This window comes from Chanos chanos, chromosome 6 (assembly GCF_902362185.1).
Source record: "Chanos chanos chromosome 6, fChaCha1.1, whole genome shotgun sequence".
Lineage (NCBI taxonomy): Eukaryota > Metazoa > Chordata > Actinopteri > Gonorynchiformes > Chanidae > Chanos > Chanos chanos.
This window is the reverse complement of record NC_044500.1, coordinates 42,582,058-42,600,986: the sequence shown is the minus strand read 5'-3', so window position 1 is coordinate 42,600,986 and position 18,929 is coordinate 42,582,058. Positions and strand designations below refer to the sequence as shown.

Here is an 18,929-nt window from a genome sequence, read left to right as displayed (position 1 = left end):
TCTACACAATACAGCCCGTGTACATCAATTTCCAGTCATGTTGCGTAGAATTTACATTTAACGACTGATTGGGTGAGATTTACCTTCAACTAGCAGAAATCAAACTGAATCAGTTTAGGGGAAGATGAGGGAACCTCGGGAGACTTTTTTTAAAGACCGAAAGGGGGCGGGGAGGTTTTAAATCACACCGTGACCATAGAAAATTCTCGCTTCTGTCAGTTGTCCGTCAAAATCGTAAGTAGGGACACCTCAAACATTGACACTGAAAGTTTAATTTCCGTCCTAAATCAATGGTTCTGATACATTACAAAGAATGCAACCATAACAACAGAAAATAACGGTAACATCGGTTTGCTATGGGTTTTCGCTTCGCTAGGCCAGGTCACCTAAACGATAAATATTTAAAGCGCTATAATGTTGCAATTAAATAGTGTAGCGACCCTCACATGCACATACACCCACACATACATTTGCCTCACACATTTGCCTTGGTTGGTTAGTTAAGGGGGGCGGCGCCAGTTCAGGTAAAGTTTGTCCCCCCTTTGTTGTTGTAGCTTTGGGCAGCTCTCCCAATCAGGGGACTGTTCTAAGCCTCCTTTTGATAAAGCTCTGAACTCTTTACGTAATCAAGTGTTTCTTGTTGTCCATCAGTAAAAAGACTGAGAGATAAGAGTTGGACTACGACGCTACAATATAATAATAATTTATTGTGGATAGCTTCTTAATTACTGAATAAAGTAACCTAATGAGGGTATTAAGAACGCGCCGGTCATGTCTAACGTTCACATCGGAAACAGCGTGAAGTTCATCTCCCTTGTGCAGGTATAACCAGTATGACACCTTAAAAGAGTGCAATGACATTAGTAATATTTCTTCCCTTTTTTATCTCAATTTTCAGTCCAGGGTTCACAGAATGTCCTTAAAGTTTTTAAGATATTTGAATTTAGCTTTTTGGAATTTAGACTCTAGATTACCTTAAATCAGCTTCTCTTGTTGGAAAAGTGCGTAAAATTACAAGTGATTAGTGAACGCGCTGAGAACTTCAAGAGCACAGTATTCTGAATTTTCTAAAATCTTTGGTGACCAGCCCGGGATTTCTTTACCTCCATCTCGCCGGTTATTTTCCTACATCGGAAAATCTCAGAGGGCACTATTCCGTTTATGCCAAGGCAAATGATCAAAGATTTAAAAGTTGAGGCAATAGCTAAAACACTAGCTCTTAGCTACAAAACTACGTGGACATTGCCCAATTTAAGTATCCTACAACATCTGTAAACATGAGACGCAGTTTCAAACGGAGTTTCCCCGTCACTGATCTCCTGCTGAAGAGAATTTCATACTTCAATCCGAGTAACTAGGGTTTGATTTCTTGGGCAGTATTTAATCACTGTCAGAGAACTGCAATAAAGTTAATATCTTTGATATAAAATGTGATATAATCGTGATATTTATGGAATTGGAACCATCCAGCAAACTCCACACAACCTGAAGCAAAATAAATAAATAAATAAATAGCACAAGTTTAATTTCAGAGGGGTGTTTGGGTGAATTATAATAAATGCCATGAAAATAATGCCGCAGTTGTCTAGAAACAGAAAAAAAAAAAAAAAAAGTATGAACAGTGATGCCATACAGTTTGTAGCAACAGTTTATTTCTGTAAAACATCTTTAGAAAAACAAACATAAAAAGAAGGGGCAGTTTCACAGTTTTCTTTTTTACATTAGATAATAATTTGCATCTTTAAAAACCACCCTGTGCGTAAAACATACATTTTTAAATATATATATATATATGTATTTATATATATCATATTCTTTTTAAGGGCTTCTTTTTAAAAAAAAAAAAAAAAAAAAGGGATCAAATCGAAAGTATAAGGTAACTAAAAAGTATGAAGAGAGAAAGAGAAGAAGTGGGATTGGGTGCTATTTGAGCAGGCCGCGGTAAAGCAGTCTAGAGTGGCTGGTCGCTCTCTCATTTTCCAGGCAGAAGAGTAGATCCCTGAGGTTAACACGAGTGATGCGCTGACGCGTGAACTGCCTGGATGTGCCCGTGCCGGAGCCTGCCAACAAACTCCCAGACGAGCCTGAACCCTAAACAGCCACGGAGGGAGAGGAGAAAAAGAAAAAAAAAAAAAAAAAGAGAGAGAGAAAAATGCATGAGGGAGATGAAAGGAAGGAAAGCGTTGAGCAAAAAAGAACTCTTCTGCTCTTTGTATATGTCAAATTCCTGCTATTAAAGTAAAAAAAACACACAAATTGGAAATATTGATCAAAACAGAGGTAAGGAGGAATCTGCTTACCTCAGCATCAGTTCCCTGAGCAAGAGCATCCAACTTCCTTTTTTTCCTAGGCCCAATAGCAGCCAGTGCTGTCAAGTTGGCCTCCCTCTGCCTCATCTGGGCAAGCTCCTGCTGCTGCATCTACACACACACACACACACACACACGGAAACTTAAACACAATGGAAACTTCTCACACAAGCACAGCTGAGATACAAGGACATCTAAATATACCTATATCATCTTGCAACCTTACCTCTTTGGCCTTCTGTTTCAACCGCAACTGTTCAGGATCTTCTTGTCGAGATCGTGACTATGAAAGGAGACGCATCCGACAATTATCAAATATCACACAAACACACAAAGATTTACACAACCACTTCCAAATAACCTGTCAGAGAGTTTTACAGCAAATGATCGACTCCACTAATCTGAGATGATATCATTAATAATAAAGTAAAACTGGTCTCTACATTAAATTACTGTAGAGTGTCTGTTAGCCTCATATCTCAGGCCAAAATCACTCCAGACTAAATTACTGTAGCCTGTCTGTTAACCACATTTCTCAGGCCAAAATCACTCCACTGCAATGACCTTTGTCGTTGCTTCCGAGAGAGGAGAGAGATAAATTGCTCTCCTAACACTGCTGGATTACGAGCGCACCGTGTTATTCTGGCATTCACCACTAGATGCTGCTCTTGTCGAATCGATCAAAAGGATCGAGGATGTTAAAATGACGCCTACATGTTTATGCCTGATGAGTTAAGTAACGTATAGGTGTGTGTAGTGTGGATGTACCTTAGCTGCCTTCATAAGAATCTCTCTCTCCTGCTCCTCTTTCCGCTGTTTCTCCACCTGGTCCAACTGCTCAAAGAACTTGAGCTGAGCACGAACGTCGCTGACCTGCTCATAGCGACTGTCGTCCTGCTGGTGAGTAACAGGACAACATTTAGAGCTTTGTCCCTCGCTCTCACACACAAACAAAGGAGTACATACATATCATCACAGATGGAGTAAAAGACTGAAAGAAGCAGCAGAATATCTTGGGCTTTTACAACAGGTCTTTTCACAAATATGTCTGTAAATGTAAATGAAAGAATGCTTTCTACCAAAACAGAAAGATAGATATAGATAGGTACTTTATTCACCCCCTTGGGGAAATTCCGGTATATTTAAAGGCGCCGGGAAAACACGCTCATGTATACTGTCTGTCACAGTACATTGGGCCTAGCCAAAACCCTTACCTTAAATGATATGTTCCTTTGCTGAGAAATCACAGAAACTTTCTCCAGAAGGCTCTGGAGTCTCTGCTGTGTGGCATGAGAGACCAAGTTCACCACGTCTGGCCCCAGTTCTGTAATCCCAAACTTTTTACCTGAGGGAAGAACAGAGTCAAAATGAACGTCACAACCAAACCAAGTCAAGACCAGATGTTTCAACTTTTAATGTTTTTTTTTTTTTTTCCCCTCTGGGGTGAAAGACTGAATACATTAAACATATGATTTCACATATTTTCCACAACCGAACGTAAATCACCTCTAAACAAAAACTGAGTGTGTTTCTCACTGAAATGTCATTAAATCACTCTAAATGTATGTTGCTGTATTTTTTATGGTTTATTTATGATCCAGAGCGGGGGCTTTTCTCACCTATATCCAGCATTCTCCTGTGGAGTCCTGTGCAGAAGAGAAAAGTCTCGTCTTTACAGGACCGCATCACAGCCCCGACCAGCTCAGAGTTTGTGGCCAGGATTCGAGCACTCTCCTCAGACAGGTTGACTCCTGCCATGGAGGCCACATCATTGATGTCATCGTCATCCCTGGACACAAAAACATAGCCACATATGAGCTCAATATGTTGCTGACATTTGTATGTGATGGAATAAAAACGCGTTTTTTCTTTTCCCCGAAAGGGTTTTAAAAAAAGCCACTGACTTAAAAGTTCCTCCTGCTGCATCCTTTGCTTTATTGTTCTGTGGAGCAACTGCAGACAGGGAGGTTGTGGTAAGCAACTTTGCTCCGGTAAAGACTCCTTGCTTCAAGGGTACTGAGGGTGCAAACAACAGAAAGCATGTTTGTGTGATTAGTTTTACTTCATAATGAGAGGGTGAGGAACATTCAGCTGAAAGAGGTCCAACAATTCAACTCAAACAAACACTTGAATCAGCCACATCTAAAATTGCCAAATATAATCAAATGAAGGTGCTCTTTTTCACCTATGACAAACAGATCTCTGGAAGACTGACTATTTACACAGTAAAGGCTGTGACGAAGTTTCCTGACAACAGAGATTGCTCTGAAGTACAGAACGATTACCTTCAGAGTGCTACGTTTTCTGGCTGCAACTGCTGGGAGAACAAAAAAAACCCCAAAAATAAAAACTTCTCACGTTTGACATGGCCACACATACAAACACACACACACACACCTGTCTGTAATTGCTTTATCTGCACCTGAGGCTGTCCCACCACAATACGGCTGGGAGTCTGAGCCCTGAGCGGGACCATGGGGCCGGCGGCCGTGAGGGTGGCCTGGGGAGACTTCACTACCACTCCAGGCTGCTGAGGCTGCAGGACCTGGAAAGAGAACCAAAAATATTCTACTTAAACCCTCAGTCTGAGACCAGAGCTGTTTGTATTATCCACAACAAACAACAGTCAAGAGCTCCAATTAATTGAAATAACTACCAGTACAAACTTTTTCTCATAGCCAGCAGCTATAATGAATTATTAAATCCTTGTAAGAATAAACGTGTATTATTTTCTTCAGCATCCTTTCAGAATATGTTACTCTGATGCAATTATTTAACAGTCAAGATATTTGCAGTCTGATTAAAGACAAGCCAAGGCCATTGTGTGCTTTGCATAAAACATCAGGGGGGGAGGTCTAACTTGTTTTTTAACATGTGCTACAATGTATTATTACAAGTACTGAGGCAAGTAGATAAAAAAATAGGTATTGTTAACCTGTTTAACATATTTATTACTCCTTTTCATTTCTTGCAATTTAAATTTTCGGATAAAGCAGACACTCAAATTTTGTTAACTGGCTTTATGTGAAAGTGTTTTTGACAGATGTGGCCCAGTGACCTGGGAGGCAGGTTGTCCTGGTTTACAGATGACAGGCGATGAGATCAGACGTGAACTAGTGATGGTGACCTCTTGAGTGGTTGCGACTCTGGGCTGTGGGGTCTGACTCTGCTGGATGAAAGCGTTGGAGTCTGGAGTGAGTTGGCGAAGAGCTGGAACACTCCTCTGTGGGAGGCAGAAAGAGAGAGAGAGAAAGAGAGAGAGAGGGGGAGAAAGAGAGAGAGAGAGAGAGAGGGAGAAAAAGAGAGAGAGAGAGAGAGGGAGAAAAAGAGAGAGAGAGAGAGAGAGAGAGAGGAAATCAGGGACATTTCTTTTACAGATATAGATCATAACAAGGAACTGTCATCAGATACCAGCCACCTTTAAACCCACATTTCACAACAGTGTTTCCAAAATCTCTGGAATCCAATCAAGACCCAGCATTAACACACTTGACTCACTAATGAAAGGCCTATTGGGCAGTGGACAAGTTCAATCAGGTGTTTTCATGATGGATTAGAAGAGAAATATTCTGTCAATTGGACACTCAGGATTAGAGGCGTTAAACCATATCTGAGATGATACTGTCAGGTCTTATCCACATCCCATTGAGAAGGAAAACAAAAATAAAAACATCCACCACTCCTTCCACAGTCCCTCTAGTTATGCCATCTTTCAAATGGGAAGAGTGTTATTTGTCAGTAAGCACTGGAGTGCTGATTACCTTAAGGAAAGGCACAAGGTAAGGCTGAGGAGATGAGTTAAGCTCCTTATATAACTTGCTGGTGAAGTCCTCTGCCTCAATTTTTCCCTCCTGCCAAATCAAAAACAACAGATAAAAAGAGAGCTAGTGAAATAGATGCTATTCAGGTTTTTAAGTGCAATAACAACCTAATGTAACGGAAAAGACAATAAACAGTGAATTATTTGATTCTCGTCCCATTTCAAACTGGGAGGTGAGCAACATTAAAAATATTTTTTAAAAAAAGGGGGAGACTTTGAGAAAGACGGTTATGGTAGTTATGGTAGCAACCCAGGTGCTTCAAACTCTTTCACACTCACAAGCAAACTCTTCACTAGTTCTTTAACACTGGCCGCAGTTTCTGATGACTGCTTCCCGCTGCATGCAAGTTTGATTAACGTGGACAGGAAATTCTTGCATTTCTTCACGTTCTCCATGGTCTCCTGCAAATGAAAACGATTATAATCAAGTCATATTAATCACTCATTAGCACGAGGCCACTTTGCTTTGCCCATAAAAGAAATCTGCAAAAATCATTTCCATAAAATATGAAAAGGACAGGTCATATACTGGTGTTTTTTGGGGTATGTCACAACAAAAGCTATAACTAGTAATCGCTAATCAAATGGTCCTAACAATGCAGCATTTCCAATTCCGCTGTCTACTATTTGTGCTCTATACGAAACAGTTCAGAATTTACTGTACTTTCTACAGTTGTTCTCAAGGTCAGAAAAACAAATAAACAGAAATTTTGAGTCATTCTTTGCTGCGATTCAGAGTCTCTTTATCTGTGGCAGCTGAGCAGTAAACGTGATGCTTGCCAGGGTAGGTCGACCCCAAACTCTCACCGTTGCCAGGGCGACGGTGGTCCCTGCGGATGCCGTAACAGTCCTCTGGGTGACACCTGCCTGCACTGGCAATGTTGTCGCCACAGAGGTAGGATTCTGACATTTAATACAGGAAAGAAAAAAAAAACACACACACACACATTAGAGAAATCTGCTCGGCAACGACGCTGATAAAAGAACGCTCTGTAGTTCAAACTTTGAAGCAGAAACCAAAGGCAAATATGACCATTGTGAATGTTTTGTCAAGAGCGCACAGTCAATGACTGTGAGTTGCAGGCTGTAGGTGACTGTGTGTAGCATCCTACCTGAAGGGTAGGAGGCCTCTGAAGGGTGGTGGTGACAGGCATACTGCTAGGAGCAGGGGAACCCTGCTTAATTATGCTGGTGGGGTTCACCTGTCTGGTAATGATGGGAGTCCCAGGTGCCTGCAGAACAAAAGAGAAGAGAAAGCTGTGGAACATACTGCTATATGAATCTTCTCTTTTAAAAAAAAAAAAAAACCAAAACTTAAAACTTTTTTTTGACATTAACACGTTTAAAACAGGGTAAACCAGAGCAACGGAAGTCCAGAAAAGAATTAAAGTGACTGTTTCAGAACGTGGCTTTGTCATTTGTTGAAAGAAAGTGTCAGTAAAAGAAAGCTGACTGTGGGTGTAGAGGGTGAGCTCTGGTGCAGATGTTACCTGAGCTGTGGAGATCTGGACTTGGGCGGTACCTGCAGGTACCGCAGGTCGTGTGGCCTGGGACTGGGCCTGCATCTGAGCTAACATCTGCTGATGGATCATCAAGAGTTGACCACTGTCACTCCGCACAAGCACCATACCTTAACACAAACACAAAGAGAAAGACAGGGTTAGAACATAACACATGCAGGGATGGGGAAACCTGTGAGAAAAAAAGAATGAAAAAAACAACAACAACAACAAAAAAAAAAATCAGATGAAGTAGGCCTTTTATCCAAACACTTTTAAAAAAGCATCAACAAGTAGCTATTCTGAGTGAACTCACTAATGCAGTATCAGAAGTTTCTGTGCTAGTCCATCAAGTCTTGAGAAAAAGGCATTTGAAGAACATACTTATCACACATACTGTACAGCTGGTGACCCACATTTTACAGCACAGAAATTCTGACCATCTTCCACAATGTGAACGATCAGACACTGTCAGCTTGATGAGGCAGATGGCTATGTGAACATTAAATATCCTTCCAATTATACAGACGTCTATCGTCTTCTCCATATCAAAATTAAACAAGTCTGAAAAAATGCAAAGTGAAATGTTGCCTTTGATCCTATAATGACTATAAGGTTTCGGCGCTGCGTTAATAGAATAATAATGTAAACAGAGTAAAGTTTCCTCCAAGTTATTCAACTTTCTGACATTTACCAACCGCCACCTTCATGATGAAATTACGCTCCGTTTTGAAACACTTGAATAATATCTTTAAGGTTGTATTACAAAAAGCGACTAACAGTCAATACTCTCCGTCTCAAATTTATGATCACTAATAACTAAACCTGTTCACATGGTCTAGAGCATTAAGATCTTGTCTCCATAGACACGAGTTGAGAACGTGGACGTGAGCGCCTCAGTAATGCCAGTTCAAAACGCTCAGGGGTTACTACTTCACGCTGACCACTAAACTATTCGATTAAACACGCTTGCAGCGAAAATGAGTACCTCTGAAAACATATACAAATCTATGGCAAACGTCGAGCTACGTTTCATGGCTCTTCTTACTCAACAAAGCTGATCATTTTTCACACGTTATGTTTCACTTTTCAGCGACACCTCAGTGCGATCACACAGACAAAAAACACCAACGCAGAAAGATTGTACCTGGAGGTAGCTGAATGTTCTGGACGTTGGCCTGGTTCGCAGAGCTTTGAGGGAGTCGTGGAGCCAACACCTGTGGCGCGATGGCTCGGATCCCTCCAGGAGTAGTCGCAACAGTTGCTGGAGTCGCTGCCCTTGTTGCCTGTAGAACAACGTTCTTGCCCATCGTCGGTGAACTTTGCAGCGGCTGACCAAGGGTCACGTTGCCTGTGCTTACAATTGCGCCAGGAGAAACATTTTGAGCACTTGTTTGGATAACTGTTTTAGGCGATTCGGGTTTGATTAGTACCCCTGTACTTATAGACAAAGATCCGGATGATGGGTTACTGCTCAACAAAGGAGTCTGTGAGGTTAATCCTAATGCAGTCGAAGCTGACTGGTTAGCTACATTTGCTGCAGTTGTCAGAGCAGTATTACTCCCATTAATCGTCAGACCCGAGCCAACAGTTTGCATAGACGGCCTATCAACTGTTACAGTTGTTCCACTCCCCGAACTTGACGTGGTAACACTCTGTGAGTTTCCTAAAGGTGCCTGAATAACTGTGTTTGAACCTGAAGGAACAGTCACGTCTTCATGTTCTTTAGTTATACCAGGTCCGTTGCTGACAACCGTTACAGTAGTTGAAGCATCACTTGTCGAGCTACTTGACACTGACGTCCCAGAAAGAGCGGCGCCGCTTTCTGAATGTGAATCCATTGCATTGCCTCCGTTAAAAGTTTGCACTGCCGATGCCCCGATCTTTACTCCGTAGTTAGGTAAAGTAGTTACCATAGCATTGACAGTCGCTGTTTTATCCAAGCTGTGCCCTAACAATGTTCTTTGACACAGCGGCTGATGTGATCACTGTGTTTATTGCATCCACCGCAAAACCAAGTGACCCTGCTTTACTGGTCTCCAGTCCCTGTTTTCGGAGTGGAAACAAGCGTGAGTGAAGGGAAGTCGCATGTCACAAATAATTTTGGCTGCCCTCTCGTGTCAGATTAGCTCTTTAGATGAAATGAATTATGGCCAAAACCATTTAAACACATACCAACATTACCTGTTTTTGCAACCTCTGGTGCAAGTCTGTAGTGCTTTCCTGCTCACTAACGTTAACGTTGCATTGCTTACTGTCTTGGAGTTAGCTGTATGAATTCCAACGGCTGTGTTCTGCACTACAGGGCTCTCGTCCCCAGAAAGGTTAAGGTCCGATTCAATTGAGCTCAAAATATCGTAAACAACTTTCTCACTCACTTCTATGTTAAAGAAAACCTCTTCCAGCAGGTCGGAGCCTGCCGCCATCTTCAAGTGAAACCAAGGGGGGCATTTGAGATTGTGATAATGCGCATGTCCGTGTAAGTGGAATCGTCATCAAAAAGGGATGTAGAAGAATTTTCATTGGTCGTTTGTAGAACTGAAAGGCGGGACATATTGAGTGATAGGCAGTGTAGCTCTAGCAAGTGTTGGGTAGCATGACATTATGTGGGCCCAAACTGTAGATGAGATTAATATGAAGCGGTTCAGCAAACTTAGGTAGTGTCTTGTTGTTGATGGTTCCTCAGTATTTTCTTGGGTGCGTGAAACAATCTTCGGAAACACCTTCACAGCCGGTTTTCTCTTTACCAGATGGCTCGGTGGTGTTACTTTGTTGAAGGGGTGTTAAGGCGCCACACCTACACTGGCAATACGGAAGGAATGCTGTCAAGAGGTGTAGCGAGATGTCAGCATACAGTGGGTACTAGGGTTTAGTTATGGCTGAAACTTTTTTAAACTCTGGAAAAAGTTATTCATTGTATATAATAACAACATTAAGAGTTACAGTAAATACAAAATTGCGTATTTGATGCAGAAGATTTTATTAAATGCCGCATTTGAATCAATCCATGAGGTTGAAAAGTAAAATACAAAAAAATTAGATTTCCTCTTGAACATGACGTAAGGCATAAAACTGACTCTACTGGTAACTCTCAAAAATATGTGTGTGTGTGTGTGTGTGTGTGTGTGTGTGTGCGTGTGTGTATAATATATATATATATATATATATATATATATAGATAGATAGATAGATAGATAGATAGATAGATATAGATACACAGATAGATAGATGTGGGAGTGGACTGAATAATTTCATTTCGAAAGCCTTACAAACAGGCTTTATTACGGATTGTTTTGTTGTACATTGTATGAAATGAAGATAAATATTAGCTACAGTGTACTGAGGTCGACATTTAAGTAATACTCTCTGCATTCACAAGTTGGAGAGAAACTAATCTTTCACCAGCTATCTAGTCATGAGAAATTAGCCTGATGTATACTCGATTTTATAACTCTTCCTCAAACTACATTTCATGGCATACAACTGTATCCCAGTGTCCCTACACTGATGTCATGCTTTGCAAATCACGCCCAGCTGATTAAATCTTGGGCCCAGGTCCAGGAGCTGGTCATAACTGAAATCATCATCTGGAATGGATATGGAATCCAAGTCAGGGTTGGAGTCCCCTTCAAAATCCCCCTCAAAAGCATACGGGTGGGGATCATAATCAAACACTTCCATCCCTGGTGCCTCTATGGTATGTATTCTCTGCAAGTTAGATTAGAGAGAACAGCGTGTGAATACAAGTCAGAGGGGATAGGGCTGGATAATGTAGCACTTGCTTGAAGACATACCAGATTGAGCAAGTTGTTTACTGCCATATGACTGATGAAGGCAGAATCCTTTCCCGTTACATAATGATTTCCATGTGTCACTAATCCCTGTCAAGACAAAATGCAAATATAGAGCATGGGTAAAATAACTTATTTTAGATATATTAATGGTTTTCAGTAAGAATTCCCCCAAAAATTCCAGAAAAAAATGTTTAATTTCACAAAGAGCTACCTGGTATTGATAGTCCTGTAGGTATGTGGTGGTTTTGACCTATGTGGTGTGCAAGAGGCAGGAGAGTTTGAATAAAATAGCCTTGAAAATAGTTATTGTCCTGATATTCATTATTTAGTAACAAAGTGAAAGTGAAACCTCTTCCAGACCTTGTGATCTGAATAATAGTGGTCTCTCCAGAAATGTCTGTCCGTATGATCAGAGAAGTCCTGGTAACCCATATTGTGGTTTAAGACCTGTAGAAAACATGAAATACCTCATAATGCTGTTTTAAAAATACGCTAATTTATAGTTTTTCCCCCACTAAATTATAGTTTTACCAACACCTATTCAAATCCGATCAGGATGAAAACAGGACGTTCATTTAGCTACTTAGAACTTTAGCAACAGATGGAGATATGCCTACATACCAGCTGACTGATGTGAGTCTGATGGAATTTGCTTTTGTTTGTGAGGAAAATGTTTTCTGGATCCTTGGCAGAATTTTGAATTAGTAAAATACTGGGGACCTTAATGAGGAGAGAAGCATCAGAGGGATGTTGTATAAGATAACATTTGTAACTAACATTTGTTGTAGCAGCAAACAGAGCCATTCTCTGTAACTTTCCATTTCAAAAGCTTTAACTATAGAACGAGGACCAAACTAACTCCACTGGCTGACACGTACCGAGCAATCGTTCCCTGGTGTTTCAGTGTTGGACTTAAGCAGTGTATCTCCAGATGTACAGTCTGTGTCAATGCTAACCTTCTCTGGCCTGCACGATGCAGTAAGAGACAGTAACAAACACCCTAACAGCCGAAAAAGGAATATGTCAAAAAGTCTAGTTTTACAAAACACAAATGAGATAGATCAGATTTCATCATAACATGTAGTAAATGTACCTTATAGTCATTTCTGTAACAAGTTATTTTAAATGTATATTGGTATGCAGAAAAACCTAGTTTTCCACTAACTACAGCAATGTATCTGTCAAGATATCAGTCTCTACAATTTGAGATGATATCATTGGTCCTCGGCCCTTTTTCCATTTGTTTTTTGTACGATTACACCACAAATAGAAAGACATATATGCAGTCCAATACAATCAACTCACCCAGGAACAAAAGCATGGCCAGTAACACAGTGACAATGGCCGCAGCACCCATGCCGCCTGTGGTTTTGCGAAACAGGCAGTTGGGCGTGGCAGAGCAGTCACATACTGTGACAGACAAGTTCTGAAGAGCAAACTGGCCCTGTCTGTCTGACACTTTGACCAGTAACGTATACAGGCCAGAATGAACAACATTCTCCTTCACCAAATGCACAGTGGTCCCTGGAGAAAGAGAGAATAAACGTCGTGTAATTTGGTTTCGTGTCAGTTAAATATGCTGTTACCCAATGACAGCAGTACATAGGGGAACCCACCGTGTCCTTCACAGAAATCTTGCCGGTGGCTATTTTTTTCTTTAATGATTAAATATAATTGGGTTGATGTTACGTTATTTGTGTTTTTACAGAACAAAAAGATAATATTTCGATACAGAAATATTACCATAATTTGGCTCAAATCTCCATTTTCCCTCCACATCTCCTAGTATTTCAAAGTTAAAGGGGTCACTGTAAGGAAATCCATCCAAGTCTGAAGCTGCAACTTCAGTCACCGAGGCTTCATCCATCATACAAATGTAAACTGAGTTTGTCACCAGCTGGGGCACATTGTCATTCTGATCATGCAGACGAATCAGAAGTGTGCCTGTTCCAGTCATTGGCGGATCACCTTTTACGGATAAAAGACAAAATCTGAAGTTGTAGATCAAAGCTAACACAGCGTGCTGTAAGTATTTTTCCGCACAATTTTACCTTTATCGGTGGCATGGAGGATGACTGTGTAGGTGTCGTTAACCACATGAATGGATTCCCTGTCCAGAACACATGTAGTAAAAATCTGTCCAGTTTTTGCATCTACTCTCACCCAGTCACCAGGGTCATGTCCTATGGCGTACCTATGTCAAATGTCAAAGGCAGATATAAGAAATGCAAGACCTTAAAAAAGCATTATTTTTTTCGTTTGCTGTTTGTTTTTGTTTTCTTGAAAAAATACATTTTATGTTTCTAAATTTAGAAATACAGTTTCTAAGGTTGGAGTGATAATAACTCTTTGCAGTTATTTCCAAAACAAGCAGTTTCTCACTGTTTTCTTGTAAATTCAGTAATGAAGAAATTAAATGAACAATGAAAAAATGTTTAATGGGGTAATAATTTCTCAGTATAAACAGTACTCTCTGGTTTATTGGCAATGGCACCGGGTCAGTGTGAGCTTTGGAGGTCTTACACAAACTCATTAGCAAATCCCAGATCTTGGTCAGCGGCTGTGACTGTTTCAACATAGAAGCCAATCTCTACATTTTCCTTCACCAGGACTTCTTTGACTGGCACAGTGAACACAGGAGGGTCGTTGATATCTTCTACTATGATGCTGAACTCCACTGTTGACAGGTCCATCTCATTGCTGTTCTTTTGTTCGTCACCAGTGGTGACCACTCTCCACATCTCTGATGCCGTCTTCTCCTTCACCTCGCAGGAGAAGTGCGGTTCCACGTTCTCGACGGAGACGGACACTTTTCTCTCAGCTCCTTCCTCAAAGTCCAGTGGCTACAGATACACCATGTGAGGAGCGTTAAGACGTTACTGTCATCAGTAAAAACTGCTCAGAGCATTTATCAATTTATTCATGTCAGCCTCTCATAGATTCTCTTTTTGTGTATTTGTGTGTGTGGTTCTGGGCTGTGATGACATCCTCCCTGTTTTTTTTTTTTTTTAAATATCATTTTCTTTCTTTATAATTCCGTGGCATACTTTGTAATAACGTAATGGTTTTGAATTGAAAATTGAGTTTGAATTTAAGTATTCATGTAAGCATGTATCTCGGTTTTTCTTTTTTATGTCTTCATCAGGTTCATTTTGTGTATAATTATACACTTTGTCTAGAATTGTTTGTTTGGAAAAAATCAAACAAACAAACAAACAGTATTAGACTTGAAATCTTAAGTTAAATCTGAAATGACATCATTTCAAATATAGTGAATCATTCAGACATATTCCTTTTAGACATCTTAGCCATTTCACCCCCTAAACTACTTTAGCCATTTTACCCTCAAACTTAAAAAAAAAATAAATAAATACTCTAAATTGTTCAAATGCCTAAATGCCTTAAAATGTTATTTACAAGGTATTTTTACGATGCCATCGTTTTAGTTGTTTATGACTGATTGGTAATTCAACAGTAAAGTCAGTAAACCTGCTCGTGACATTCAGAAATGATTGCTATGTACAAGACTCACTTTTATTACAGTCAGGATTCCGTCGTTGGTTTCTGGGTCAGTGTCGATACTGAAGTGTTGCCCGACATCTCCTAATATTGTGTACTTAGCCCTCCATGCCCCGGTTTGGTATGAGTCTCTGTCACTTACATGTATTCGGAGAGGAGAAACTCCGGTTTCCCTCTCTTTCACTCTACCACTGCCCTGAATAAATGAGATGGTTAAGGTAATTACAGATAGGGCGCCTCTGTCATTATGAACTGCAAACAGCATGTACGCTCTGGGCTGCTCAGACAATGTGGTGACAGAAATATTGGAATGTTTCTTCTGCTTTACTGTTCTGTAACAAGGGTAGGTCAGCATAACAGGAACTCTGATGAAAATACTTACTGTATGGCCAGTGATAACAGGTAAATGATTGTTGCCGTCTAACACATTAATTAGGACGGTTGTGGAACTTGAGAGCTGGACTCCCTCTCCATGGTCTTTTGCTTCAACCACAATGGTATATCTCTCAGCAGCCTGGACATATTTTTAAAAGTTATGTTTTTCATTTCTATTTCGTTTCTATTCCTACATTTTCTGCTATTTCTTTCAAGGTGTCCTGATAGAGAATGTTGGGTTGACATTCTGTATTGGGTCATTTGTAAATGAGATTGTCAGATACGGTTGACAGTTTACTTTGTGTTTCACCAAACTGCAAGCATTTTGTAGTGAGTTAAACCTGGATAAGGCTTTAGGTGAACTCTCTGTAAAAAGAATGGTAACAATCAGAAATATAGGGAGAATTTTTTTTTTATTTCTTAAAAAAGCCAGTATTTCCAGAGTGTAATTTATGTGACTAAAAATGTACAAGATGCCAAAAACTGATCGTTTTAATAATTAAGCTTTTCTTTCTAATTAGATAAGTCAGGTAACTGGATAGTTTGTTTTGTAAAAGCAAGGCAGAGCTAATGACTAATAATGATCACAACAATATAATGTTGAATACTAGCCTATTACAAACGCATGTCTACAATTGAACTGATTGGCATTTCATACATTTGTAGGGGTAATTAGTGGTCGAGATTAAATGTGAATAAGACATACCTCATAATCCAAACATCCTTTAAATAATATTGCTCCAGTATCTCGAATGAACCACTCAGCACTGGGTGTGTTAGGAGTTACAGAAATGATCCTGTAGTCAAAGGTTGAGTTTGGAGTCCCAGGCCTATCACCATCAATGGCAAACACTGTTAGGGTGAAACTTCCTGTAAGAGGATCAGCGGTTTAGATTCCGACCGTTAAAATCCTATAGGTACCAGCAAGATTCATGAGACGTAGCTGCTATTCATACAGAAGGAAAAAAAAAAACAAAAACAAAGACTGTAGAGGAAGTCACCTTGCATTGCTTGCTCGCTAACTGTGGATTCATAAATATTCCTCTGAAAAAGTGGCGGGTTATCATTTATGTCCAAAATCTCTATGTTGACCCCCAGCTTTGTGTCCAAAGCCAGGTTCGATTTGTTCCTCACCTCAAAGGTCAGCTTTGAAGAAAACATTGATCATTTTCAATGAGGCATATTTGCATAACAGCTGACATACGCCATGTAATGTAATAAAGTCACCTGTAGTTGTTAAAGTATTTTCTCTACAGCATGGTGATCATGAACAAAAAAATGAATAAATAAATACACAAAATTCTCTTGTAGTAATTGCTGCTCATATATTTCGTTTTACCATTAGAGACGTATATTCCTCGTAATTTATTTTTCCGTGGACTGTTAGGACGCCGGTGTCTTTATCAATGGAGAGAATTCCTTTTGGATCTTCATCCACACCGTGCCCATATAAATCAAACCCAACTCTGTACTTCCGTTCAATATTAATCTGTTATACACAGACGAGAGTTACTTTTCTGAATTCAACATTTTGTTGAGTATGTCTGACTGGGTTAATAAGCAAGGGGCAAATGCTTACATGGCCAAGTGCATAGGGGAACGGCCCAGGGTGTTCCTCTACGATACTGAATGAGTCTATGATCCAGGCTCTCTTAGAACGGACCACATGCTCCTCCATCCTGCACATGCAGACAAGACCCTGAGGGCAGAGATCATTTTACTGCACATAGTGTAATGCTGACATTTTTAACCTGTCTCGACTTCGAGATGTGCATGAAACATTAAGCTGCGAAATACATACAAGTGACCAAATTGAATATGTAAAACGTTTTTGGGTTTTTTGTTGTTTTTTGGGGGGTTTTTTTTGTTTTTTTTACTGAGCTGTCTTTGTGATGATACAGTGCAGTTCCACAAATTGTGTCTGTGATTTTTTTTTTTTAGATTGCTGCATTTTGTTTAAGACACTTTTGTATGGTAAAAGCATTTAAATGATATGAAATACTTTGTGCTCAAAGGCACATTGCACAAAATTTCTGATATTTTACTTGTTTTGCAATGCCATCAATTCAAAGTGTAAAAATCTGTACAAAAATACGAATTCCCATGGTTTTCAGATGGTTGCTTTTGAAATAGTTTTCCAAATATTTCAAATACATTTCCTTGAGAACCTGTATTCTTAACAAAATAAGTGATAATGCTACTAAGTTGGAAAATAAGTTGGACACTACTAGAGGCCATAGTACACACTATTCTTTGTGTATGTCGAACATATTTAACATAATTGAGAGCGATACTCCTTTCTTAGAGAACAGGTGTTGGGTCAGTTTTCACATTCCTATAACCTGAACAGCAGTGTACAATTTGAAGACCTTAGCCATGTTTCAGCATCATAGGCATCCAAGGTTGTTCAGCAGGTTTTGAAGGTAATTAGGTCAACCCTGTTCATTTCGTATGGTACTCGGAGCATCCAATGCAAAAAAAAAAAGAAAAAAAATCTAATATTTGGATTACGTTAGACATAGTCAAATCAGAATCTGTGCTAACTTTACATTTTGTCTCTTTATGTATATTATATACATAAAATGTGAAAAGCAAAAATGTACCATTACACATTAAATTAGTCATAGGAAAGAAACTCTGTTCTCTACAAATACTGCTTCTGCAATAAATAAATAAATAAATAAATAAATCTAAAAATTAACAGTTAGATTGAGGCATCTGTATTCATATTTACCAAGAGAATAATGTAGCTTGATATGGTGGTGTTCATCGTAAAGCCTTTGGAATGTTCCTCAAAACTTTAAGCGTCTCTTGTGAGCTTGCCCCACGAAGCTTTACAAACTGAACTGTGCGTGGTAACAAGCTTTAATGTATAGAGACAGTTCCCGAGGGGAGTGGGCAGAACTATGTACCCTGTGATGTAATGAACAAGGCGATTAATGGTATGAGTGTGTATAGGTGTGTGTGCATGTGCAGGTGTGTGTGTGTGTGTGTGTGTGTGCGGACGCGCGTGTATGTGTGTGGGTGTGTGTGCTTATTTAACATGCTCTTTGCATAGCTCATAGTCTGCGAGTAAGTCTGAAATGAGTTTGAGATCGAAGGTGTGAAGGTTAAGGTTAAGAATATGCAAATGCTCAGCGTCATGCCACTACAGTGTAACCTGATTCCAGGAAAGTTGTGCAAAAAAAAAAAAAAAACTGCTTTCAGCACAACAAACCAAACAGATTCATTCCTCCGAGACCCTGTGCAAACCACGTGTTAAATTTATTACCATTCTCAACATTTTGACATCTGGATGCAACCACACCTGCATAAGGAATTGTTCTGCAAACCACGATTGGCTTGCATTCGCATCTGTTCTGCATGTAGCCTACAGCAAGTTTGTCAGTTTACATCTTCCCCTTGAATGGTTTTCCATTTTTTGTTCGGTCGGTTATTATATTCTAGTGTTCAACTAAGTCAAATAGTTGCTTCTTCGCTAAAACTGCAATTATTTTATGTGCTTAAGTATTTACTTAGTTACATGTTTAATAGTTATGAGTTCGATTTGTTTGTAGTTAGGGTTTATATATGTAGTTAGTAAATATATATTTATTTGTAGAGGTTTTTAGAA

The 18,929-nt window shown here is 39.7% G+C and overlaps 2 protein-coding genes across 3 annotated transcripts; both read right to left on the bottom strand.

The window, feature by feature from the left end:
• Positions 1 to 1,868: 1,868 nt before the first annotated feature.
• Positions 1,869 to 9,544, bottom strand: taf4a (TAF4A RNA polymerase II, TATA box binding protein (TBP)-associated factor). Of its 2 annotated transcripts, none has more exons than XM_030777178.1 (15): positions 8,776 to 9,544; positions 7,620 to 7,759; positions 7,242 to 7,361; positions 6,937 to 7,032; positions 6,409 to 6,531; positions 6,071 to 6,160; positions 5,368 to 5,532; positions 4,707 to 4,854; positions 4,214 to 4,325; positions 3,929 to 4,098; positions 3,524 to 3,654; positions 3,078 to 3,203; positions 2,536 to 2,592; positions 2,301 to 2,420; positions 1,869 to 2,091 (listed from the first exon to the last, which is right to left on the bottom strand). In XM_030777178.1, exons 1-15 carry the CDS (start codon positions 9,542 to 9,544, stop codon positions 1,924 to 1,926), a joined length of 2,535 nt encoding a protein of 844 aa, XP_030633038.1. In that variant the 3' UTR covers positions 1,869 to 1,923. The 2 variants fall into 2 exon arrangements, with proteins under 2 accessions (XP_030633038.1, XP_030633039.1); XM_030777179.1 differs by having other exon boundaries at positions 3,078 to 3,206; positions 8,776 to 9,491.
• Positions 9,545 to 11,138: 1,594 nt separating this feature from the next.
• On the bottom strand, positions 11,139 to 18,086 carry cdh27 (cadherin 27). Its single transcript, XM_030778384.1, has 13 exons — positions 18,051 to 18,086; positions 16,896 to 17,015; positions 16,656 to 16,805; positions 16,318 to 16,462; positions 16,023 to 16,186; positions 15,324 to 15,455; positions 14,955 to 15,137; positions 13,946 to 14,265; positions 13,474 to 13,616; positions 13,166 to 13,390; positions 12,728 to 12,946; positions 12,301 to 12,422; positions 11,139 to 11,336 (listed from the first exon to the last, which is right to left on the bottom strand). The coding sequence occupies exons 1-13, from the start codon at positions 18,084 to 18,086 to the stop codon at positions 11,139 to 11,141; spliced, it is 2,157 nt and encodes a 718-aa protein (XP_030634244.1).
• Between the last annotated feature and the right edge of the window lie 843 nt (positions 18,087 to 18,929).